At 46.5% G+C, this 26653-nt stretch overlaps 1 protein-coding gene across 3 annotated transcripts in view; it reads right to left on the minus strand.

Moving 5' to 3' along the window:
* The window catches only part of DOCK1 (dedicator of cytokinesis 1), a 525518-nt gene that overhangs the window by 324360 nt on the left and 174505 nt on the right, over positions 1 to 26653 (minus strand). For all 3 annotated transcript variants that reach the window (XM_078434961.2, XM_078434960.2, XM_078434962.2), the window contains exons 24-25: positions 14707 to 14777; positions 10795 to 10901 (exon numbers count right to left, since the gene is read on the minus strand). In XM_078434961.2, the coding sequence (XP_078291087.2) occupies positions 10795 to 10901; positions 14707 to 14777 (178 nt within the window). The remainder of the gene's footprint in view (positions 1 to 10794; positions 10902 to 14706; positions 14778 to 26653) is intronic.

Raw genomic sequence — 26653 nt, forward strand, 5'->3', positions numbered from 1 at the left:
CACTTCTCAGTGGTGAATTTTATTAAATGTGAAAAATGCAGATTAAGGATCCGTGATGAAAATCTAGCATCCAAATTGAGATGGGCTGTAGGCGTCAAAAACCACACTGGATTTCAGAGACCCAGTGTGGAAAAAAGGAATGAAAAACTATGTCATTAGTAATATTTAGATTGAAGTCATGTTCAGATGGTATTTTAGATAAATCATTAAAATTAATTTCAGCAACTGTGTTGTACTTTTTTTTTTAATGTGGCCTCTAGAAAGTTATAAATTGCATATGTGGCTCACATTCTATCTGTGTTGGACAGCAGGGTCTCAGAGCATGCTAGGAGGCAGATGTTAAAGACCTCCTGTGTGATTTCTCATCTTAATGAACTGGTGTTCGTCAACGGAAGGAGAATCGAGGCCACAGCAGATTTCTCCTATCAGATCTGCCTTCACGTGTATGTGACCGCAGGGTTGCCACTGCCTGTTAGGCTGAGTCGAGGCAGAGATACGACCCACAGGGAGGCCAGAACTAGCTGGCACGGCTCCCCTGATCTTCCCCACCGTAAGAGGGGAACGCAGTCAGCCCAGCGCAGACTGCCAGGAAGGGGCAGGCAAGCCCGGTGGACCCAGACTTCACACAAATCAGCTGTGGGGATCAGAGGTCCCAGCCACCCTGCTCCACCCGCCTCTCCCAGTGTGATCCACTATGATTACAGACAGCAATAATTCGACATCTGTTCGTCCTCAGCTGTGCAGGCTGAAGCCATGATGATTAATGCTCTGGTAATGGGCACAAAGTAAGAAATATTAATCTTTATAAAAGGTATTCAAAAGGCATCATCAGCTTATAAATGTCCAAGTAGAATATCTGTCTATAACCCCATTACAGCTCTACATTAAGGCAAGATGCAAATTCGAAAATGAATTTGTCCATTTCAAACATTCGTTTTATGAACACTGAGTAATGTGCTGCTTAATTTTTAGTTTGGTCACATTAAACAAATGATCCATAAAGTGCATTTAATAACCTTGAGCCTGTTACATAGAACTGAGATCCAGATTAACACTTTTAATGAGAATTAAACAGTAGGAGCTATATAAATGGGGGATGCTGGTTACTCATTTGTTACAGGCACTCATCTTATTTTCCAACTCTCTAAGAACTCTGTACCCTCATGATCCAATTGGTTCAAATGACTTTCTCCCTCCATATAAGTCTTCAAACAACAGAAATGCAGAAAATGGAGCCATCAACAGAAGGGATCACGGGAGCCATCTACTTATGTCCAGATTGACAGATGGGGTGCCAGGAGCCAGAGTAAAGGGACATGCGGGGATTGCACCACTAAGCAGCCAAGCCAGAATTAGGTGTCCGATCCCGGAGATAGAGCTCCTTAGAATAAATGATCCATACATGTGCACGTGCACATAAACATGTGTGGCTCGGGTATCTTTACATGTCAAGTGCAGATTACGTTTTTCCAAGCATCATTTTAAGGCAGCAAGCCATAAACATCGGTAGTATGAGGAGAATCCATTCACACGGAGTAACTCTAAGTATGTCACTTTTCCTTTTGGAGCTGTAGTTTCTTTGTCAGTGTTTTGGTCAGAAGCTCCTCAGCACCACTCACCTGAGGGCTGGAACTATCAGAAATAAGATAATCTGCATGTGAACTTTCTGCCCAATGTCACAGAATCTTAACTGAGAGGATGACATAGGAATTAAAAGAATTTAATTTATTGAAAATTGGAAGGGGGACGTGGCAGCATAGAGACTGTATAGCAATGGGAAAAGAAGCTGATCAAAGACGTTTTCTGGATGAAATCACTAGACATAATAAAAAATGTGTCATAAGGGTGCCTGGGTGGTTCAGTCAGCTAAGTGCCCAAATCTTGATTTTGGCTCAGGTCATGATCTCATGGTCATGAGACTGAGCTGCTTTGGGTTCCACATTGGGCATGGAGTCTGCTTAAGAGTCTCTCTCTCCCTCTGCCCCCCACCCCCGTTCAATTGCGTGCATGCAAGCTCTCTTGTCACTCTGTCAGATAGATAGACAGGAAAGAAGGAAGGAAGGAAGGAAGGAAGGAAGGAAGGAAGGAAGGAAGGAAGGAAGAAAAGGAAAGGAAAGGAAAGGAAAGGAAAGGAAAGGAAAGGAAAGGAAAGGACAAGACAAGACAAGAAAAGAAAAGAAAAGAAAGAAAGCAAGAAAGCAAGAAAGCAAAAAAGGAAGGAAGGAAGGAAGGAAGGAAGAAAGTCATCTTTTTGGAAGAAGGAATAGGGCAGCAGCTATTTTAGATCCCTCAGTTTTGAGAAGTTTAATAATAGGGGTTAACCATTCATTAGTATTGCAGTAATAAATAATTTTTCAGAAGGAATGAAAGAACCACCAACAGAGAAAAATCACAAATGATTCCCATTTACAAGTAGATGAAAAAGTTAAAAGATTACGATGGAAGTACCAGTCATAGTGTCGAAACCGTAAGGTCTGATCCACTCATCCTCAAGGATAGTCTATGTACTCAGGGAAGGGTTTATGCAACAAAAATAAAATGGGGTCTTAAAGGAAAACCTGAGAGTGGACAGGCTGACCCGGACTCCTCCAACTGTTACAGACAAGTTGCTGTAGGTACCATATCACACAGGCACAGAGCTAATCTCATAGGGCTTGGAAGGAACCATGAACTGCAGAGACTCAGAGGCATGCCATCGTGGTGCCTTCTGTGAGCATTACTAGATATCGGACAATCAAGGCAGCCTCTTCTAAGATTGCTCTCCTTGTTCCCAACGTCAAAGAACAGGGAAAGGAGCCCACTCAGAGGGTGGGTGCAGGACAGAGAATCAACTGTGATAAAGGTTGGACCAACTACACCATGAGGAACTGTTGGCACCACCAATCTGATCACAGATAAGAGTCCCTACCGCGAAAAAGAAGAAAAAAGTATGAAAATTCCACAAGCACGGTACTGCGTTTCTACTTGTTTGTTTATGCGTAGTTTACATTTATTTATGTGTTCATCTATTCATGTATTTGTGTTTGGTCTCGTTCCATATGGCATCTGAAGTAAATTCGGTATTCAGAATGTATTACTCATATAGTGGGTGTGAAATAGTTTGAGTGGGTGATGGCTTTTTAATAAGACAACCCCTGAATCAGCACCAGAGTGGTGGACAGCTCCCTGACTGGGACTTTGCTTACAGATTAGGATTTGTGGTTTAACTCCTGGGCCCTTCCTTATCTGTAAACTAGGAGGATTACTCTTTTCCAATTATACATTTTTAAGCTGATGGCTCTGAAGCCTCTCAGAGGAATCAAACTTGCTATCCAACAGTGCTGAGCACATGGTAGGTGTTCAGCAAATTATAATTAAGAAATTGAGTTGACCCTCCTAGGTTGTGCTCTTTTAACAAACAGTCTTTTCAAATGCTCATATAATGAATGATACACAGTGATATATAGAATGAGATATGAAAAATGTACAATCTTTACAGATTTTTACAAATCTGTACAGATCTTTACAGATCTTTACAAATCTTTACAGATAAAGATTAAAATATTCTCAAAAACAGAAGAGGAGAAAATGATTTCACATTCCACTATTATTTCAAAAACCAGTCTTTGGGGTTCAAAGCCAGTAACATTCCTTAGAAGTCAGGCAGCACAACTACCTAGTTAAGTATTCTGGACTGCTCTATGCGTGGTACGTTATGTGACTATGGTACATGATAGCCGCAACCCCAATTTTTCTTTCTGTACAATATCCCTCAAGTTAACAAAACTACTATAGAGTAGCTCTGGGTTTAAGATCCCTTCAATAAAGAGAAATATCTCTCCATTTTCCACGTGGAGAAGCTCAAGAGATTTTTTGTTTATGGATCAAAAGCATTAAGAAGGTATATTTTATTATAAATCTATATCAAACACACAGCTATTCTTTCTACAATTTAAGGCAAAAGAAATTGATTAATAGAGTGGTTTTAAGAAATATGAATTTTATAACTGGGATTAATCACAACAAAAATAGTCTAGAAATCTGACTTCAATATTTCCTAATAGCTGGTCCCAACAGGTATCTGAGCCTTTGCCCTCAGATTTCAAAGGGCTGCTGTAACTAATGTTTCTACTATTAAAAAGGAGAGTTTCACTCTGCTTGATAACTGGAAGAATCATTCACCTTGAAAATAAGAATGAGGAAGATAATTTAAGTTCTTAGGCCTACATTTTGAAGAAGCGCTGTATTGTTCAAAAATGAAACACAAATGAAGTTTTATGAGGCTGATGAACACTGTCTAAAAGGAGCCTGTTCACTATATTGAAAGAAACAGCCATGGGAATGGCCAGAAAATAAGGGACTGGCACGTTTCCCATTCCTACTCACTACCAGATTCCAACCATCAGGGGGAAAAAACAAACCCCAAAATGAAAAAAAAACAGAGGGGTGCCAGTGAATAGAGAGCTCAAAACAACATAATCCAGCAAGAGTATTAAACTACTCTCAAGACCATAAGGGGATTATCTTTCCACTAAATCTTTAAATCTTTACTCTTCCAATCTTGCACTACCCTCTAAAAACGAATTTAAGACACAATGGTAAATTCACAGTAAACTCTAAAGAAAATCTCTCCATTGGTTTGGTCGCTTTCAATATGGGAATATGGAAGGGCTAGCTCCTGAAAGATGAAGAAAATGATGTGGTGATAATTGGAATGAACTTTCCCAATGGTCTCTGGCTCAGATCCATGGTGGAGAGGAACCCATGTGGGTAAGGGCGTGCATTCAGAAGCTCCCTCACCTTAACACAAAGGCACCTTGCAAATACGTCCAATGCTCTTGACTAATTTGAAAGTTAATGCTATCTGGTTGATTCCTTTTTTCCTCACTGTTTTAACATTAATGTAAAACATTTTTGTGAGCAGAAATCCCAAACCTTGGTGTCTTAGTGTTTATTTTAATTTAATTACATCGAAACTTTTCATTTCTATAATAGGATTGAAGCTTTAATTTTCACAGCTTTTGTCAGATATGTGGGCAACAATGTAATCACAGGGGAACAAAGCTACAAATGCACAAATTATGAAGCTCTGACCTTTCCGTCTCTTTGTATCTTGCTTTGAAAATCTGCTCACTCCACACCACAGATTATATGCAAGAGTCATCTTTTTGTGAAGCACATAATCTATTTAACCAGCTTTCAAGTAGTCAAGTCACATCGCGAGACAACGCTTGGAAGCCATTACTGCCCATTCATTGACTCCCGTGCACAGCATGCTGAGGAGTCCGACGCCCTTCGCCTCCACGCGGGAGCAGGAGTGGGGACATCCAAGGTGGAGTTGAGACACCGGCCCGGGAACCAGCCCGTCTGCACACCCTGCCTTTCCCGAAACAAAGTCATTTGCTCTCTGAATACCACCATGCTTTTGAAAAAGACATCCTAATGACATGCTATGGTGGCCGGGATTTGCCTCAGAATATGTGGGGGAGGAGCACAGAGACAAAAACAAGACTGAACGGGACTTGAGACCTTTGGAAGCCCAGTGAGGAGTGCACACAGGCGTTTGTGACCCTCTTCTCTCCGTGCTTCTACAGGACTAAGCATTTCTATAACGCGAACAAAAAGCTATCTTGAATCCAGAAGCAGAGTTGAGGTGTCCCTTCCCCCACCTCCCATTTCCACAGAACCGAGGAAGTGCTAAATCAGAAGCAAAACAGATGATCTTCATTTTACAAAACTGCTCACAGATGACCCTCTACATCTTCAGTCACTCACGAGTCTTCCCATGTCTCCCGATGTTACTCGTCCTCAAGACAACTCCTTCCTGCTCCATGATCAATCCATGCAGAGCCAAGGCTAGCAGAGACAGCCAGCTTCCCCGAGCAAACACAAAACCTCTCCTCCCCCTACACCGAGTGAATTGCAAATGTATGCAGCTGGTCATGCTTCCTTCTCTGTGCTGCTCCCTGAGAAAAGAAGCGCACGATTGGGATATTCATGTCCGTTTCTGTTCAGGCAATAAATACGCACTGCAGGTGCGCCCGGGGCCAGGCACTGTCCTAGGGGCCAGGCACTGTCCTAGGAGCCGGCGATTGGGCAGTAACAGCATGAACAAGCAGGCCATGCTCGGGGAGCTCTCACTCTAGGGAAAGACCACAGATAACAAAAAAGCCAAGAAGAAAAATGGGCACTGATTTCCCACGGTGGAGAGTGGCAGAAGCAGGCCTGGAGGAGAGCGGCTGGGGGTGTTCCATGCAGGGGCGTTGGAGCACCTCTCAGAGCAAGCTCTCTGTAGTCCCTCTAGATTTTTTGTTGGTCCAGCTTTACTGACTCTTGGCTCATATTTGACATGATGATTACCCTCCCCCATGAGGGCAGGATCTCATCTGCCATTTTTCGACTGAACCCTCCACAAACACGAGAGACACGGCTAACGTCGGTTGTGCCTTAAATGTGAGAGGTCAACTCAGCACCATGCACACTTTCATCTTCAGAGGGTATGATTTAGGCAACAAGAGCGAAGCAGGGGAGGAAGCTGAAGCCACGTGACTTCTCGAAAGTCCCTGAGTTAGCAGGCAGGAGAGGCAGGATTTGAACCCGAGCGGTCTCATCAGAAAGCCCACACACTGAGCCCTCTTGCAGACCGCCCACCCTCATCACAGACAGGCCTTCAGAAATCCACAGTTCGTTATCAATGAGGAAGTAAAAGCGTTTGTAGGAGAAATGATGCAAACCATCATTCGTGGTTTTGCAAATCAAAGTTAAAGGAGAGAGCCGTGCACTCAGAGTAAAGGCCGATGGTGTTGACGTGCAGCCGTGCGCTGGGAGGAGTCGAGTCTCCAGAGGGCCTGGTGCAGCACTGGCTTTCTCAGCCGACCGTGTGGCAGACCCCCGCCATGGCCATCGGTGTGGACACATGTAGTGTGGACTACAGCTCCTGAAGAGCCTTCTTATACGTGGGGGAGATCTCGACATGGTGAGCAGTGTCTCCCCCATACAGAAGTCAGAACAAATCCACAGCCACTCTTACGACTGTAATGCAGACTATGTCCCGGATTCTGCCAACGAGCCACGAAGCAACGGGAAACGGGCGGTGGGAGGGCCAGCTCTGTGAAGACCTCCCATTTCCTTCCACCAGGGTGGTAGCTGCAGAAACAGCAGGAGCCGCGAGGCCCCGACCCAGAGGGAGCACTGCAGCCGGGGCACCTGGGAGTGGGCAGTGGCCGTGACGGCAGCTGCTGCGTCCACACCGGCTGGGGCCAAACAACCCTCTTTGCCAAAAGACACATCTCCTGCTAGAGTCTAGCAGACTCAGCTGGGTGTGTCCTCAGTCTCCGTGTCCTTTACAGGACAGAGAAGCAGCAGCTGGGGAGGCAAGACTGAAACAACGGGGCACCGTGAGCCTCCGTCTCCCGGGACCCACACGTGGCCCAGGAAGGCCTCTGTGCAGAGAAGCAATTCTAGTGGCAGTATTCACTGCGGGCCTTGCTGCACGCGGATCAGCTGGTCGCTCCCAACGAAGGGGGACTCTTACAACCATGGAACGTATGTGCTATCGGGGGGAGGAGGAAAGCGGTGTTTCAGAGCAAAGCAACGGAGTCAACACACACGCTGGTGAGCATACACACGCCGTGGAGCCCCCACCGGGAAACCTGGTGGAGCCACACAGCGGTGCACTCTGACCACATCCCCAACAGAATGTTTCCAAAGGGCTAGCACACCCAGGGACCTGTCCGGCTAACTCTAGTTACACCCAGTTCTAGAACGCTGGACCCGTGGGAAGTTGGTCTGGCCGGTTCCACTGGGACCAGGAAGCCCACACAGACAAAGACCATTGTTACAAATTAACAAGAAGCGGAACAAAGCAGGAAAATCAGGGCCATCCTATCTCATCAAAAAATACTTTGGCTTTAACTGTTTATGCCAAACGTGGCACACAGTATCTTGCAAAAGTAATGCCATCTTTGTAAGAACAGACCAACCGGAAGACTTCCACCCGTAAGTCTTTCCTGACGAGGATGTAAGGCGGCTACAGGTCTGCTCTGAAGAAGCTGGGAGCTCGCAGATGAGGAAAATCCAGGTGATCTTGGCGAAGAATCTTTTCAGAAAGATTCTTAACACTCAAAGCCTGTAAGCGAGCCCTCTTTTTTTTTCTTTTTTGTCAATGTTTATTTATGCCTTTTTGAGAGAGAGAGAGACAGAGAGAACAAGCAGGGAAGGGGCAGAGAGAGAGGGAGACACAGAATGAGAAGAAGGCTCCAGGCTCTGAGCCGTCAGCACAGAGCCTTGACGCGGGGCTTGAAATCATGGACTGTGAGATCACGACCTGAGCTGAAGTCAGATGCTTAACAGACTAAGCCACCCAGGCTCCCCCAAGAAGGGCCTTTTTCACATTGGACGACACATTCTGAAACACTTTGGGGACAGCCCACGAGCATCAGGGAGGGTGTTTGGATTGCCAATGGTGGCTTAAACAAGGTCTACGGACTGGGGAGCTGGGCAGCCACTTCTAAGGCACGAGGCTTCGGCTTAACTGTGGCTCACGTGGCGCACGACAATTCCAGATTCGCACGTTTCGCTCAACCTCATTTTCTATGTCGGGTGCAACCTGCTACGAAAATTAAGTTCCTAACTTTGTACTTAAAAAGATTCTAGGTTAATAATTAATTGCATGCTGCAAAGGCTTCCAAAACAGAACTTGAGGCAGTCTGTGATAAAAGACTTACGGAACAAGAGTGAAAACAGAAACAGGGCACAGTAAAGAAGAGAAACACAATTACCAAACACCTAGGCTGACACAATTACCAAAAATAAAGAAGAGCCCCTTCAAGCTTTCTACTAGCTAAGTTCCAATAGAAGAAAACATTCCCTTGAAATGCATTCTTTTTTTAAAAAAAAAAAATTTTAACGTTTATTTATTTTTGAGACAGAGAGAGACAGAGCATGAACGGGGGAGGGTCAGAGAGAGGGAGACACAGAATCTGAAACAGGCTCCAGGCTCTGAGCTGTCAGCACAGAGCCCGACGCGGGGCTCAAACTCACGGACTGTGAGATCATGACCTGAGCCGAAGTCGGCCGCTTAACCGACTGAGCCACCCAGGCGCCCCCCTTGAAATGTATTCTTAAAAGAATTCCCATTTTAAAGGTTTCTGATTGAACCATTTATGTTTCAGGTCCTTATCCAAAGAGAGCCAAGGGATATGCAGAAAAAGTTCTGCAATAGAAATTACGAATGAAATAGAGGGAAGAAAGTCTTCCCTGTATCAACAGTCAACAGAAGTCAAGTACAATCAATTGTTGACGATTGTTACTAACGTTAATTGGTAATTCAGTGAACTGGTTTACCTCAGTGGTGGTGATGGCGGCAGTGTGTGTGTGTGTGTGTGTGTGTGTGTGTGTGTGTGTCTGTCTGTCTGTCTGTCTGTCTTCCGGCTGGATGGTCAGGAGAAGGGACATCAGTAACCTCCCTAATATGATCCAAATAGAAAACTTCTGGGTGTAAAGTGTAGTCAGTGTGGAAGGAAAACAAAGCAGGCGTCCCCACCCATCACCCCCACCCTCAAGCCTTCCTTGAAGGCCATATGTCACCAAGCTTTAGAAGACACCTGGAGGATGTGAATAATTCAAGACCCAGCCCTCCAGTGAGACCCTGAAGAATGGACAGTCGAGATGAGTGTCTAAATAAAGGAGATTCATGTGCTTTGAATCCCAAACAAGGGCGACAGACCTGATTTTCATTTGCCCAAGTGAGAAACGGGCGTGTGGCCCACAGAGAGACATGTGGAAGGCTGCAGAAACCCACCCATTAGTTGGTTTGGTGTTTTCTTTCACAAAGAACACTTGATCTCAAATGAAGTCTGAACATTTTCTCTCAACATAAGTCTTCACTGTAAATGTAGACTCCGGTGCCTTTATAAAGTTCAATCCAGAAATGAGGTTAAAACCAGCAGGAAAGCATAGGGTCCAGTAGTCCAGAAGGTACGAAGGACTAATCTGGACACGCACTGAGTTCTCAGCGCAGCCAATAGCTCAAGAGGAGACCCCAGGCCAGGACTGCACCGTCCCTGAAACCCCACACATGACGACAACAAAATAAACGGACCAGCCAAACGTCTGGACACAAATAGAACAGTGTAAATCCGTGCCTCTCAGTCAGAATGTCACTCAACAGTCTGTACATTTGCCTCCAATAAATGAGGAAGGTTGCGGAATTAGGCAAAGGTTTTAGGCCTTCAATAAAACTGCTTGACAAGTGTAAAATATTAATTCAATCTGTCCAAATAGAAAGAAAATGATTAATAAAAAGGGTAGGGAGATAACATGAGGAAATATAAGGTGTTCCTCAGGATAAATGAGTTGAGGAATCATTAAAATTCTTATTACTTTGAGCAGGGTTTAAAGAAACCCTATCAAAGAAAGCAAAGTTCAGGAGAAGACAGAACCATTATTTCTAAATTTAAAGAAAACTTGACATTTTTCTTTGCAATCATCTGAATGGAAGCAGGTGATTGCCTCCCCAGGATAGACGATCACATGTCTTAAAGGCTACAATGTATGCTGATTATCTTAGGGCTTTGGTGTAGACCTAAATTACAAACTACAAGGTTTTCCCTTCATCTCTCAATGATCTATCACCTACGCTGTATGTCAATTACCGTTCTCTTGTACGGGCTAAATCTTCCTGTCTTGTAATGGAGCTGTTTTAATTGGTTGCAACCTCCACTCCTTTTGGCATGGAGGAGAGAATTCAGAAGGGACAAGGTCTACAGACAATGAATAATGTGACAATTTAATGATTCTCCGGCTTCTACTCACCATGCTGTGTGAAGAGGTCACTGTGAATGATTTCAATCAAGCAGTACAGCTTCTGAATGGTCAGCAAACCCATGGGAACATTTAGGATGAAATCAGTAAACATTTTGCTATAATGAAAAACACAAGTGAAAGAGTTTAGGGATACACAGCAAAATGATCCACTGTGTTCAAGACAGTACCTAGATGCAGGGTCATTAAATGGTCATTAAGCTCTACTAGAATATTGGATAATGCCCATTCTACAATATGGGCCAAAATCTCATCCAACAAAATGATGCTTTAAAATGTTGTTTTTCGCTTCATACCCACTCAAATGGCTAGAATCCCAAGGAAAGACAACAAAAAGTGTTGGCCAGGATATGAAGAAATGGGAGCCCCCATATCATGCTGGTGGGAATGTAAATCAGTACATCCACTTTGAAAAACTGCCTGGCATTTCCTGAAAATGTTAAACACAGTTACCATATGATCCAGCATTTCTACTCCCAGATATATACCCAAGATAAATGAATGTATATATATACATATATATGTATATATATATATCCAACACAAAACCTTGTACGTGAATCATAGCAACACTATCCCTAATACTCTAATAGGGGAAAAACCCAGATGCCCATCACCTGCTGAGGGGATAAACAACATATAAGATAGCCATAAAAGTCATCCATAACAAGGAATGAAACTCTGACCCATGCTACAGTATTGATAAACCTTGAAAACATTATACCAAGTAAAAGGAGCCAGACACAAAAGGCCACATATTGTATAATCTCCTCCATATAAAATGCCTGGAAAAGGCCAAACTATAGACACAGAAAGGAGATTCGTGGTTGCCTAGGGCTGGGGTGGGGACACAAAACGACTGTTAATGAGCACCAAGGAGCTTACAGGGGTGATCAAACTTCTAAAATTGCACTATGATGATGGTCACACAACTCTGTAAAGACACTGAACACCATTTAATTAAACGCTCTGAACCTGGCGAACTTTATAGTACAGGTATTATATCTCACTAGAGATATTCTTCTAAAAATTTACTTTTACAGGGGCACCTGGGTGGCTCAGTCAGTTAAGCATCTGACTCTTGATTTCAGCTCAAGTCACGATCTCACGGTTCACGGGATTGAGCCCCACACTGGCTCTGCGGGCTAAAAGTGCACAGCCTGCTTGAGATTCTCTCTCTCTTCTCTCTCCGCCCCTCCCTGAATTGTGCATACACATGCTTTCTTGCTCACTCTCAAAATAAATAAACATTTTTGTTTAAATTTAGTTTTACAAATAGTCAATAAAACTACGAAGAAGTGTTAGAAGGAGGGTTCTTGTCAGTAACAAAGAAATGCCGTTCACCAGTCATATCAGCAAGGTTCTGTAAAGGAATAATTCCAAGTACTGGCAAAGTTTGGGAAGACAGACACCAACATGCTTTGGTAGACGGTTGCTTGGACTCTTCGAGGACAACTGGATACTATTTGTTTAAAATCTTTTAAGAAAATGCAAAAAAGAAACAGAACAAAAAGAGAGAAAATGTAAAACCTGGTAAATCCATTTCACTGGTTATCCTACTGACCTAAATAAGGACAAGGTACTACAATTAACCTACCAAAAAACTTGTCCTAGTGTGTTGTATAATAATAAAAACTGAACAGAATCCACTACCCCTCGGTATAGCACAGTGGCATGTTCTTTGTAATTAAAACCCCAGGTTGGTCTCAAAGTACTGCCACCGACCAGCTAAGTTATCATGGACAAGTTACTTAGCATGAAAGTGGGCGAAAAACGGAACCCAAGATTAACGAACAACGCATGGAAAGGCTTCGTGTAAAGCCTCTTCTGTGTGGAGAAAGCACATAATCGACGTCAGTACCTACGGTTGCTACCTCAGTAAATGACGGGGGAGCGTAGGATACAACACCGTGGAGGTTGTAAAAAAGTATGTTGCAGAAGACTATCGCACGATATGAGAAAACAAGATGTTACGCACAGAAGCTGACTGTAAGATAAAGAATATAACTGTTCATTTTTTTTTTTTGCTAATGTTTATTGATTTATTTTGAGAGAGAGAGAGAGAGAGAGAGAACACGCAGAGGAGGGGCAGAGAGAGAGAGGAGAGAGAGAGAACCCCAAGCTGAAAGCACGGAGCCCGACACGGCTCGATCTCATGAACCATGAGATCATGACTTGAGCCAAAATCAAGAGTCGGACGCTTAACAAACTGAGCCACCCAGGAGCCCCACCTGTGTTGAATTTTTTAGGGGAATACATGTGTACTTATGTATGTGTATATATGTGCATGTGTGCAAATCCAGATCCTTCTAGGTATTTTTAGGTAGTAGAATTAAGTTTCACTTATTCTTCTCTGTGATCTCTTCTGTTTCATCGAAACATGAATCAATTTTCTAAATAGGAAAAAATACGCACATGATTTACAAGGTCATTTTTTTTCTTTTTTAAGAAGTCTGTAGATTCGGTGTCGAAGAGGCACAGAGGCATGTGTAAAGAGCCAAGTGACCACGAACAGACTGGACTGGCCCTGGAGAGGGGGTTCTTCCTTGGATCTCCAAGCACCGGTGCAAGCACCCACCGTGAACGCTGCCCTGCTGAGGGGTTAGGGTCTGATCCCCGTCCCCCGTGAGGACAGGCTGAGAGCGTGGCCATGGCCCATCCAGCCGCAGCCTCCCTCACTGCCTCTGTTCCCTAGATCTGAAGCTCTAAGAATCTTCACCAGAAGCACCCGGAAGATTCGTTAAAACCGAATGTCTGGGGCCCACCCCACATTTCTAACTCAGAAGATCTGGGAAGGACCCCAAGAGTCGTCATTTTTCTAACAAGTCCCCAGGGGCTGCTGATACCGTCTGTGCTGCAGGGACAGGACGACCCAAAGACCCAGGGCAGACGTGCTGCCAGTGGGCCCCTTCACTCCTTTTCTCGTTTAGGGAATATGCTAAGCTGTGAGCAGTGTTTTCAGTGTGTGGGAGCAGGAAATAAAGGTGTCCGTGCAGGACGCTGAATCCTAGGCACACCAGAAACCTGGTGATTTGTGGAGGAGGCCTCCCGGAAAGACCCCGGCCCCTCACTGCCCGGGCATGAGTAACCTACCGTGGATATAAAGAACGGAAAGGGTGACCATTTTTTACTCAGTGTAACCACTCAGGGGACACACGGACCTTGACTCACGTTTAGAGGGGCATTCGGGGCTGCTAAAAACGATGCCAATCCCCTGCAGGTAGTTTACAGTGTCAAATGTTAAATCAAAACCGAAATCAAAAGCAGACAAGGGCTGTGCTTTAGATGTCTGGGGTTAAAAAGGCTGCGTGTCCCAGTGGCTCACAACAGTCTTGTAGAACGCAGGCACACGTAGGATTGGGCAGGAAACACAGGTGGAAAAAGGAAGGATTAGGTCCCAGCCTCAGTCCTTGGTCTGAAAGCCCAACAACCAGCTTCCTTGAGGTTCGGTTTGATTTGGTTGATATTATCTTAGGTGAGGACACCCAGCCCTCAGTTAAGAGCTCACAAAGAAGCCGAGTGTGTTGGGCAGGGTGGGGCAGCGAATAGAAAACCTCCTGTGTCAGGTATTTTAGGGGCTGAAAACACAGCCAAAGCCCAACCACCACAGTGAAATTCAAATTCAAAAGAATAGAAAAAGCCAAATCTGTATGATCTACCCATTGGGCTGCAAACAATCTTCTAAACAAAATACTCTGTGGGGTGATGGATGATGTCTTTTCCATGTAAAGTCATAATTAGGGAAGTGTCACAGACATCGTGACCAGCATCTGTTCTAGAATGATCCAGGGCACTGACCTCTGGCAACATGAGACTGAACCTCGAGCCTCCCATAACTTCAATGCACAGAAAGGGGGGCAAGATGAAGGACGCGGGAAGACCGCACCTTGGGTGCTTCCTTACCTGAGCTCTTTGGGATCGAACACCAATTTCACATCGTTGACAATGGTTGGCAAGTATTTCAACGCTGCCCCCTGCAAACCAAGAGCAAAGACTGCTGAGCCTCGTGGAGTTTGGCAAAGGTTAATACGAATCTGTAATTACTCTGAAGAACCACAGACATCCCAAGAGGAGAAAGATCATTTTCTAGGTGAGGAGAGGAGATGGTCGAACACAACAAAAACAGAGCAAACAAGTCTAATCCACCAACAGTGGTGATCTGTCACATGGGTATCTTGGTACATAATAATTTAACAGAGGCCAACATTTATTGCCTGCCGACAAAACACCTATACCGTGTGCAGCTTTTGCACGATTTCCTCCTTCACCCTCACGAAGCTATGGCAAATGAAGACACGTGTCCCCCAGAAGAATGCTCTATCATTCAAATCACTGCAAATCCATCATATTCAACATTTAAAATGATTGCCTTTGTTCCGTTCCTAAACTGTTTTCTGTATATCTGTGTATCCCTCAATTAGGAATCTTTATTTCTTTTCCTTCAGTAACCTTATCTCTTGTATTCATATTTTTTATCTTCTGGAAAAGCCACGCTCTCAAAAACCAGAGTGATAGTAATCGTGACAGACGCTACCACATGCTATGTGCTGTGCTAGAACCTTTGTATATTTTATCCTTAATTCCACCGGAGCTCCGACAGGGAGCTGGCTGTGTTGGACAGCAAGCAAACTGCCAGTGGAGATGTCAATTACTTTGCCCCCAAACACACAGCTAGAGCTGAAGAGAGAAGTACAATTCAGTTCAGTGGGAAGCCAGAGCCTTAGCCCCCTCAGCTGTGACCTGACGGGAAAAGTTCTTGGATTTTCAGTCTGACCGTGGTTGCCCCACCTCTCTCTGTGACTCTATGTAACTCCTTGTACCAGGCTGGGCTCCACCTCCCAGAATGAAATGGGGGAAATAATAGGCATGCCAAGTACATCCTGAGGTGGCATTAAAGTTCAAAATAAAATGAAAAGAGAAGAGGGTAACACTTTAAACACTGGGAAATACTACACTTAAGGCACAAACAATTGTTAGCATTATTTTCTGAAAGCAAAAAGGTAGTGTTTAAAAAAAAAAAATAAAGTCAAAATGGAGTCACTTGTGCTAAGTAAGCCCCATGTCAGCACCAAGAATTCATACCTAAACTAACTGCAGTTTTGGCCTCTCCCAGGAATATAATCTTAAACTAGTCAATCTGAAATTTCCTGGTCAGCACAATAGAAGCTATCCACCTGTTAGACCCTTTCCATCCCTCAGAGAAAGATCGAGGAAGGCTGCTCTTTCCTTTTGCCTATAAAAGTCTCATTTTGTACAGCTCTTCAGGGCTCCTTTCTACTTGCTAGATGGGTTGCTGCCCGATTCACAAATTGCAGAATAAAGCCAATTAGCTCTTCAAATTTACTCAGTTGAATTTTGGTCTTTAACAGCAAAAGCCCACTTTAACATACTACACTGAATATATATGGTCAGCCGATGTGCAACAAAGAACACAAGCACCTCCCCCTCAGCACCAAATGAAACTCATCCCACACCTCACACCCTATACAAAAATGAACTTTAAATGTATCATAAATCTCAAACATAAAACTTAAAACTACACAACGTCTAGAAGGCACTTAGAAAGGACACCAAAAGCACAATCTATGAACGAAAAAGCGGGGCACCTGGGTGGCTCAATCGGTTAAGCGTCCAACTTCAGCTCAGGTCATGATCTCACAGTTCGTGGGTTCAAGCCCCACATCTGTGCTGACAGCTCAGAGCCTGGAGCCTGTTTTGGATTCTGTGTCTCCCTCTCTCTCAGCCCCTCCCCCACTCGCACTCCTCTCTCTCAAGAACATTAAAAAAATGAAAGCCAAAGAAAAGAAAAAGAAAAACTAAAGTTCACCAAAATAAAAACTTCTGCTCTGTAAAACGCAATGCTAAGATAATGAAAGATGAGTCACACTCCGGGAGAAACTAATTGCGGATCGCATATCTGATCAGGATCCGAATCCAGCACAAACAAAGAACACTTAAAACTCAATCATGAAAAAAAAGTCTACCCCCCAAATAGGCCAAAGATTTGAAAAGACACTTTTCCAAAGATGCTATATGGATGGCACAAAAGCACTTGAAAAGATGCTCAACATCACCAGTCACCAGGGAAATGCAAATTAAAACCACAGTGAAATATCATTACCACCTACTAGAATCGCTGAAACACACACACACAGACACACACACACACACACACACGCACACACACACACACACACGCGCGCGCACACACACACGCACACACACACGCGCACACACACACACACACGCGTACACACGCACACACACACACACACACACACGCGCACGCCTGACAATACCAAGTGCCATTGCATATGCTGCTGGGCTACATGCAAAACCAGGTCAGCAACTGTGGAAAAGCACGTGGCAGGTTCTCACGAGGTCAGACACGCACTCTCCGTCCAACCCAGCAACTGTACTCGAGTCCCGACCCCAAGAAATGAAACTTCACGCTCACACAAAACCCTGCGCGGGAATGTTTACAGTAGCTTTATAGGTAAGCATCAAGAGCTAGAAACAACTCACAGTGCCCTCCCTCAAGAGGTGAATCCATGCAATGGAACACCACTGGGTAATAAAAGAGACAAGTCGAGCCCCTGATACACACGACGTGGATGCATCTCAAATGCACTCTGAGAAGGAAAACCAAAAGGCTACGCAGCACGTGATTCCACTTTTAAAACAGTCCAGAAAAGGCACACCTAGAGGGATGGAGAACACCTCAGTGGGTGGAAAGGGGGGGGCAGGGCTAGTCTACACTGGGGGATGGGGTTGATCCAGTCTACTATACAACTGTATGCAAACCGTACCTTACTTTTCAAAACGAATAAAAGCATATTACCTGGACAGACAGGCATGAGAAACACCTGAGAGAATGTTCCTGAATCTCAACACTGCTACCCTAAGAGGTAAGTGGTCGGATTCCAGTCACTTCAAATGAGTTCGAGTTTCTTAATCTGTAGCCTGGGAATATTCTGTACGTGCCTGAGACTCACGTAAGTGCTCAACTCTACTGACACAGTACATCCTCAGGACGACGTGTGGGCAAGATCTGTTATCCCCTTTCACAGACGAGAAAGTAGAGGCATCCAGGGAAGTCACGTGTCCAGATTCACACCGCTGGGATCTGGAGTGAGGCCGTGCAAGTCCACGGTGAGCGTGAAGCCAGCACACTCAACTGTCAGCACTCCTCTCGGCACTCCACGGTCCAGATGAGACAGGACCGGAAGGCAGTGCACTAGAGAATCTCTGAGGCTTGTCTTCTCGGTGTGAACCCTGTCCTTCACCACCAGCCGCATCAAGGGATCCCAACCAGCTCCTCTGGAATTCAACTTTTGAAAAGAGCATCAAACAGAAACAATTTCATTCTGGTCTCAAGAGTTCTGCCTCAACTACCTCAGTGCCGCTTTGAAAAACTAAAAACAAAATATTCACCGAGAGGCGTCATAAACAGGCGTTTGCACAGGCTGACTGCTAGGGCCCTAAGGTGTCTGGTTTACTTTGTGGCGTCCCGAGGGGAGAAACGCATGAGCTTCCTGCATTTTATCCTCCACCAACAAAGCAAACCCTGCCGGCAGCAACTTGATAAATTCCATTTCGCGAGGAGGACGACATAGACAGTGACAAGTAAGACAGGTCTTCATGGTCACCTTCCACTTACCGCCCTGGGGCTGCGTTAACCAGGCAGGCTGAGCGCCAGAGCGGGGCTGGGGCTCCCCAGGGCTGCCCCCCACAACCCGAGGTCACAGCAACGCCCACGGAGAGGGGCGCACACCCACCGGGATCCAAAATGCTGTCCAGGGCAGAATTCTGCCTAACAGACCGAGATCCTACGGAGTGTATCTTATGGTTCCTGGCGTTTGGAAAGAACAGAGATGTACCACCCACTGGCCTTCAGCCCCGGATTAAGTAACAAAGGACAGAGGGAACAAGGAGAAAGGGACCAGCGTGTGCACCTGGTGCCTATCCCTGTTCACTCTCCGCCTTCCCCCGGGGCTATTTCTCCTCAAGCCTGGGACACCCCCCCACCCCACCCCGCCTCACCCATCTCACCTCCTACTTCAGAGAAAGACAAAAGCCGCCAGGAGAAAGAGCAGAGCCTCAGGAGTCCATCTGTCCAGGCAGAAGAGGCGGGGTGCCTGCCTCCAAGGGACCGAATCCTGCCCCTGGGCTCAGCAAGAGGCCCCCTGGGTCTCCCCTTCTCCCTCCAGGAGACCCAGTCCTCACCCCAGCTGGTTCCTCTTCCCTCCGCAGGTGAGCCCACGTGGGTCTCTCATGATAAGTGCCCGGAGAGCCCCAGGCACCTCCCGCCTCTCGTGCACAGGCAGCGCCCAGGCCTACAAGGTGCCCGCTGCCCGGCCCTCTCTCACCTCTGCCCTCGCAGCCCGGCCTCCGCCCCACCTCGTCTCCATTCCTGCCAAGGCCACAGGGGCTTCAGGCCGCTTCTCAGGTGACCCTTCCCATGATACTGCTGCGACCCCTCGCCTGCTGCGGCATCCATGGCCTCACCCCCAGGGCCTCCGCCTTCCTGGGCACTCGCGCCTCCCCAGCTCTCTCTGTCCCCACCATCTCTTCAAGGTGGGTGTCCATTCTAGACCTTTCTCCTTCCTCCACATACCCCTCAAAACCCCACCTTCTGCCAAGCCACGGAATCCTAGTGCCAACTGTCCGGGCTCACCTTTCTCCTGAGCGTCACGCCCACACACACAGTGGCCACCGCACTCCTGCACACGGCCGTCCCGCAGACGCTGCGGGCCCCACCTGTCACGCCCGCCACCCTACCTTGCCGGGGCACCTCGGCTCAGGGCACCACACGGCAGAGTCCCCAGGTCACAGCCTCCCCGGGATGCTCCCTCTGCTTCACAGCACTTCTGACCAACCACAGAGCACGGCGGTATCCTCACTATGAAGCGCCCCTGGTCCTACGACCTTCTCCCCTTCTACAGGTTCTACTCCCTGGTCCCAGCCACTCGTGTCTCTGGCACCGTCCTGGCTGACACCCGACTCCCTCCGGCTCACACCTGGGTCAGAATCTACGGATACTGCGGTGGCATCGCCCAACCGCCCAGCACCCTCAGGGGCCCTGGCCCTTCCTCCCCGGTGTCCCCACTCAGCGGCCTCCACCTCCACCTGCAGGACTCTGTCTCTTCCGGTTTCCCCCACGTACCAGGCCCTCCCTCTGCCAGCCGACAGGCCTGTGCACGCACGTCCCTTCTTCCCGGGCCCCCCGCCCACCACTCCAGCTGTTGCCCCAAAACACTCAAGAGTTAGCCCCTGATTAGTCCTCAGTCCTGCGCTTAGACATCATTTTCTTCAAGACCCGTGGATTCCGGGTTCGGTGTCTGGAGACACTCCTGCTCTGGGCTGCAACAGAAGCTTGGCGGGTCTGTGTCCCCCCAGACCAGAGCCCCACAGGCACGGCGGGGCTGTCCCTTCTCTCTGGGCTCCCTCAGGCCCTGCCGAGGCTCCTAGACGCGGCAGACGATCCGTGACGCCCCGACTGACAGAGCCCTGAATAAAATCACCTCTTAGTGCTCAAGAGACGCTCTACCTCTTTGCATTGGACCCACAGAAATCCCCACGCTCGGCCAAGGGAAATAACTCCATCCACTCCAGTTTGATGAGACAGCCAGGAGAGGCAGGGACTCTGAGGTCCAGGCTGCCGCCGGCTCTAACTTTCCCGACCAAAGACTAGCTTTGCCCGTTTCTAATACTGGTTATTTGTCAAGAACCTCAAGTGTTTTGGTTTCCGGCCCTGCTTTTGGCAAAAGGCTTCGCTTCCCCTGACTGCAGTCAGGTCTCTTCCAGGTGGGAGGAGCCGGTGTTCAAGAGCTGCCCGAGACGTAGAGCTGAAGACAGGGAAGGTGGGGGCCTGCCGCGCGGAGGACGGAGCGTGCCGGTCGAGTCTCATCTACAGAAAGACACCTCCAGGATGGAAGGTCCCGGCTGCAGGTGACAGAACCCACGCCTGCATGGTGCGCAGGGGGCAGAGCCGTACAGGGGACGCGGACACAGGTTCCTGGGCCAAGCTGACTGCGGGCAAAGCACGCCTCCACCATTTGCCATGTGAACGTAGGAAGATGGCATTTCCTGTCGCTAGTTCTCGTCGGTAAAACGTGCCGGTGAATAGCGCCTGCGTCCAGAGACTGTTGGCAGAACGGAAGGACGATGCGTGCGTGATACGCTCAGCACAGTCCCCAACACATCGCTGGTGCTCAACAGACGGTGGCCAACATGGCCACCAGAAACGGGGCAGGACAGCACATGACTTGGGCAAACACTGGCCTGGAGACCCTCTTTAACATGCAAAACTCTCAAACGTGACTCTATATCCAGAGTAAACTTTCATTTATAAAGTCCTATATAAAGTGCTAAATATTGAGTAGAATAATTTGCCAGATCATAGAATTCAGGATAATGGAAATGGGAGGCATTTGAGGTTTTTTTCTTTTTTCTTTTTTGTCTTACTTATATTATTTTTTAAAAATTGGTTCGTTAACTTTTTTTAATGCTTATTTATTTTGAGAGAGAGAGGATGAGTGGGGCTAGGACAGAGAGAAGGAGAGAGAGAATCCCAAGCAGGCTCTGTGCTGTCAGCACAGAGCCCAACACCGGGCTCAGTCCCATGAAACGTGAGACCGTGACCCGAGCCAAAATCAAGAGTCAGACATTCAACCAACTGAGCCACCCAAGCACCCCAGAATGTTTTTTTTTAATTTTAATGTTTTCTTTTAATTTGTTTAATGTTTATTCATTTTTGAAAGACAGAGACAGGCAGAGCACAAGCAGGGGTGGGGCGGAGAGAGAGGGAGACACAGAATCCGAAGCAGGCTCCAGGCTCCGAGCTGTCAGCACAGAGCCCGATGCAGGGCTTGAACCCACGAACCGCGAGATCATGATCTGAGCCGAAGTTGGACGCTCAACCAACTGAGCCATCCAGGCGCCCCTATTTTAATGTTTATTTTTGAGAGAGACAGAGACATGGTGGGGAGGGGCAGAGAGAGAGAGGGAGACACAGAATCTGAAGCAGGCTCCAGGCTTCGAGCTGTCAGCCCAGAGCCCAACGTGGAGCTCGAACTCACAGACCGTGAGATCATGACCTGAGCCAAAGTCAGATGCTAAACTGGCTAGGCCACCCAGGTGCCCCCAAACTGGTTCTTTTTAAAAAATCTTGCTCAGAATATGCGGAGGCCAGCATGTCAGCAGCCCCAAGCCCACAGTGCCCTGGCTGGGTTCCCTGCAAAGGGGGACAACCACCAATCAGCTCACTGGGGTGTGGCCCGGGGGACTGGATTGGGAAAGGCATAAACTCACAGCATACGCCAAGAGACAGAGCTGGGTGCGGAGTGGAACCTCTTTCCTCAGCCCTCGCGAGGCCACGAGCCACAGGCCACAGAACCCGTGAGAGCAGCCCCTTCTGACAAAGCCCAGCCAGGAAGAGAACAGCACAATGCAGGAATTTAGATGATTTCACTGTTGTTAGCTTTGTTGATTCATCTCCTGGTTTTTTTTAAGACATGGTTGCACTAATCAAATCAATGTTTGCTTTCTGGGAAAGTTATCTCTTCAGGTTTGACTTTAAACCTAAGCAAATTGACATAACGGCATTTTAAGTCCTAGCTTGCTCTTCTCTTTGAACTTGGCAAAGCTTCCATCTGCCCACCTGAGGAAGGACATGCCCAATTCTAAATGCACTTGGGCCTCAAGGCGATTGACACGTGTGCACTGGCATGCTGGGAACACAAGCTTGAGACCCAGCACGCCCAGGCACACGGAGGCTGTAGGTAGAGCTGAAATTACCACCAAATACAATAGGGCTCTCCACCACCGCGCACTGATTGAAAGCCAGCAAGCCACGGAAAGAACCAGAAACAAAATCAGAAAGAACCATGGCCGGTGGTAAAGCTATTTCTATTTCTATTAAAAGACAGGCAAGTTGCTGGGGACCCCTCCTAAAACGGAGTCCATTGCTTAATAACCTGGCAATCAAGAACTCGTGGAATCCAGCAAATGCAGCTCCGGGGAAGGAAAGTGAAGTCGAATCAAACGGAGAAGAAACATACTGAAGGCCAAGTTTTAGAGGGAAAAAATTGAATACATAAAAAGGAATAGGAAATGGCAGAAAATGCTAAGTTTCCTAACTGCTGAAATAGTTCAGGTTCAAAAAATTAAATAAATTTTATACTCTTCTCTAAGCAAATTTCTTTGTCATGCAGCCCATGAGAATGCCAACTTAATCCAAGTCGTAAAACAAAACAAAAAAAATGCACCTTCTACTCTGTCTCAGTTTAATGTTGTAAGTGCCTCTCTGGCTAAAACTGTTACTACTGATGATGATTAATAGACACTATTTTAGGGTAAAGTTCAGGCTACATTACTCAGTATAATTATTTTAATTAAATCCATTAGCATATCTTTATATAAGATTACAAGAGCTATCGGTGATACAAAATAAGTTTTCCTTGAATAATGTATGAAGCAATTATTAATTTACATATTTCTCAAGAAAACGCATATTAAAATGATTCCATTCGGAGGTTTTGAGCTAAAATATATAGGGCCCACAGATTCTTCTTTCAGACCTAAGAGTTCCATCTTTGGAAGATTTAGGGCAGAGCCAAACAGCCTCAGAAAAAACAGAGCATTCTAATACAGGAAAATGCAGCCAGACCAGTTCGGCCAACAGGTGCCCTAGACCTGAGTTGCGCCTTTCACGAGGAATGGAAGAAACAGAGCAGATGGCGACAAAAACAGAGCACTTTGGAGAGAGTCACCCTGCTCTATGTGTCTAAAGAATCCAGAACAACAACAACAAAAGAGACAATGACAGTGATTGTTTCTATCACTTAGACTCTATTATTAAGTAAGGCCTCCCTACATCTAATGTATCTTACACCTAAAAATAACTGTTCGCTTGATAATCAAGCTTTCTTTAAGCAGATATTGGTCTTTAAAATAGCATTCCCCATCCCTACCGCCAACGCTGGTTCATTCAATCCCAACTGACAGCTTAGCAACTGAAAGAAACCATTCCTAGGAGTAGCTTGATGTTTCAATATCACAAAGTCCAAAAAAAAAAAATAACGAAAGAAGTACATATTTACTGATATCCTCCAACACTGTATCCGCCTACACTTAAAAATCAATGTCAGGGCCAACAAATATATGGGAAGATGGCGAACAATCATTAACACAAATCAAAAGCACAGTGAGATAGCATCTCACATCCATTAAGATAGTTGAAAGAAAGAAAGAAAGAAAGAAAGAAAGAAAGAAAGAAAGCCAGACAAGATGAGACGAGACAAGAGCAGGTGTTGACAAAGACATAAAGAAAATGGAACCCTTGTACGCTGTTGACGGGAATGTTAACTGGTACAACCACCGAGGAAAAACAATATGGAGGTTCCTCAAAAATTAAAAACACAATTATCATACGATCTGGCAATCCTACTTCTGGGAGTACACCCAAAAGCAATGGAGGCAGGATCTTGAAAGTGAGGTCCACATCCGTGTTCATCACAGCACTACTCACAATAGCCAAGAGGTAGAAGCAACCCAGTGCCCGACAAGGACGGCTCAATAAAGAAAAGGCGGTATATACATCCAAGGGAATGTAATTCAGCCTTTACAAAGAAAGAAATTCTGGCATATTCTGTAGTACAGATGAACCTTAAGGACATTATGCTCAGTAAAATAAGCCAGTCATAAAAAGACACATTCTACATGATTCCACTTATACAAGATATCTAAAATAGTCACATTCACAGACACAGAAAGCAGAATGGAGGCTGCGAGGGGCCGGGGATATCAGGGAATGGGATGTTGTTGTTCAATGGGGACAGAGTTTAAGTTGTGCAAGATGAAAAGTTCTAGAGATGTTTCACAACAATGTGACTACAATTAATACCACGGAACTGTAAAAACTAAGGAATGTTGCATTATGTGGCTTTTACCACGATTAAAAAAAACAAACAGATAAACAAAAACCCAAACAATTTGTTACCCCTTCCTTGGAGAATGCCAACATCATGTAAAAGGTCTCACCATGTTTCTCAGGGAAGGGATATTGTTTTCACCGGGCAGGACTACTCTTAAGACAGCTGTATCGCTGGCCCCTGCCCATTAAATGTCAGAAATAACCCCCCTGCACACAACACACAAACACACACACAGTCATGATTACGAGCAAATGATGCCCTGATATTCCCAAACACTCTCTGGCTGAGAACCACCAGGTCAGGCAAGAACTTTCCTTGCTGGGCAGCTTTGTCACAAACAGGTCCCCAGCAGGCAGAAGCCCTCAGCCCTTGGGTCGGCCTGGCCTGACCTGGGCTGTTGGTCCACTCTGGCCCCAAGAAGCCACAGTAATCGGCAATGAGTGGTCTACATGTGCTGTCGTATGAAAACAGTGGGGAAGCCCCCTGCCCTGCTCTCAGCCCCCTCCTCTCTCAGTAAAATAAGCCAGTCACATTCAGAGGGTGTCTGGTCAGGAATGGGATGAATCGTAAGACAATAAAGGGCTAGGGTGGAGGGGAGCTTGGATGGCTCAGTCAGTTAAACCTCTGACTTCGTCTCAGGTCACGATCTCACAGTTCGTGGGTTCCAGCCCCATGTCGGGCTCTGTGCTGACAGCTCAGAGCCTGGAGCCTGGAGCCTGCTTGGGATTGTGGGTCTCCCTCTCTGCCCCTCCACTGCTCATTCTCTTTCCCCCCCCCCCTCTCTCTCTCCCTCCCTCCCTCTCAAAAATAAACATGTAAAAAAAAGGCACGGGGTTGGGGGGGGCAGGTGGAGCCACCATGACTTAGGGATGGAGGACAGAACACAGGTTTGGGGCTGAATAGCAGCACCGAGTTGCAAAAGGTGCAAGGTGACAGAATGAGAAGGGGGCAAATGACACACACGAGACACACACGAGAATAAACCCTCCTCTCCAGAGCCACTGTGCTCTCCGTAACCTCTGAAAATCCATCTGCCAGGAATTAAGTCAGGCTAAAAAGGGGTATTAACCGTAATCTAGGCAAGCACAAATTTGAATTAAATTACTGAACTTTCTTTGTTTCCCCCCCCTGCATTTTACCAACACAGCCATGTAGCTAAGGAGGCTCAGGGAGATGGCAACAAGGGAAGCGATCCTTTGAACAGGCCTCCACAGCTCCAAATTGGCGAAAATTGGCTACCTGTCTAGACAGCTTCCAAGAGCAAAGCACAATTTACAAATAATGGTGATTTTCTAAAACTCACTTGAAATTCAGAAGTCGATATACAGGAAAATGGTCCAGTTCAGAAGCATCTTAAGGGCCTGAACTGCAGTAAAGCGCTTTTGAAAACAGCAACTAGAGAATACAACACATCGCACTTGTGTTTTCCTCATGGGCTGAACAATTTCTTGAAACAGAGCCTCTGAGGAACACAAATGGGTGAGAGAGGGGCCCCTACAGTGGAGGGGAGGACGAGGTACAGCAGGAGGAGGAGGGAACCATAGGTAGGCCTCTGCCCCCCGTCACTTCCCACTGCCCACCTCGCTGCAGCCCATGCCAACCCTCAGGCAAAGCAATGGAGATGAAGGTCAAGGGAAAAGACACTCCACAGACAGAGGCAGCTGAACAGGGTGAAGAAGGGCTCTCTGGGGAGAGAAGCATTGAAATCAGAGGGGGACCCAGCCCTCCCACTCTCACCCCAACTCCAAGCCATGGCACGGTGGCTACCCTGCATCCCATATGTACAAACCCACCCAGAGTGGGTGGAGCTGTTTCCCCCAAACTGTGCCCAAGTCCTAACCCCAGGTACCCGTGAACACGAACTTAATTGGAAAGAGGGTCTTTGCAGATGAAATCAAATTAAGAGGAGGTCA

The sequence above is a fragment of the Panthera onca genome, chromosome D2 (assembly GCF_046562875.1).
Source record: "Panthera onca isolate mPanOnc1 chromosome D2, mPanOnc1 haplotype 2, whole genome shotgun sequence".
Classification (NCBI taxonomy): Eukaryota; Metazoa; Chordata; class Mammalia; order Carnivora; family Felidae; genus Panthera; species Panthera onca.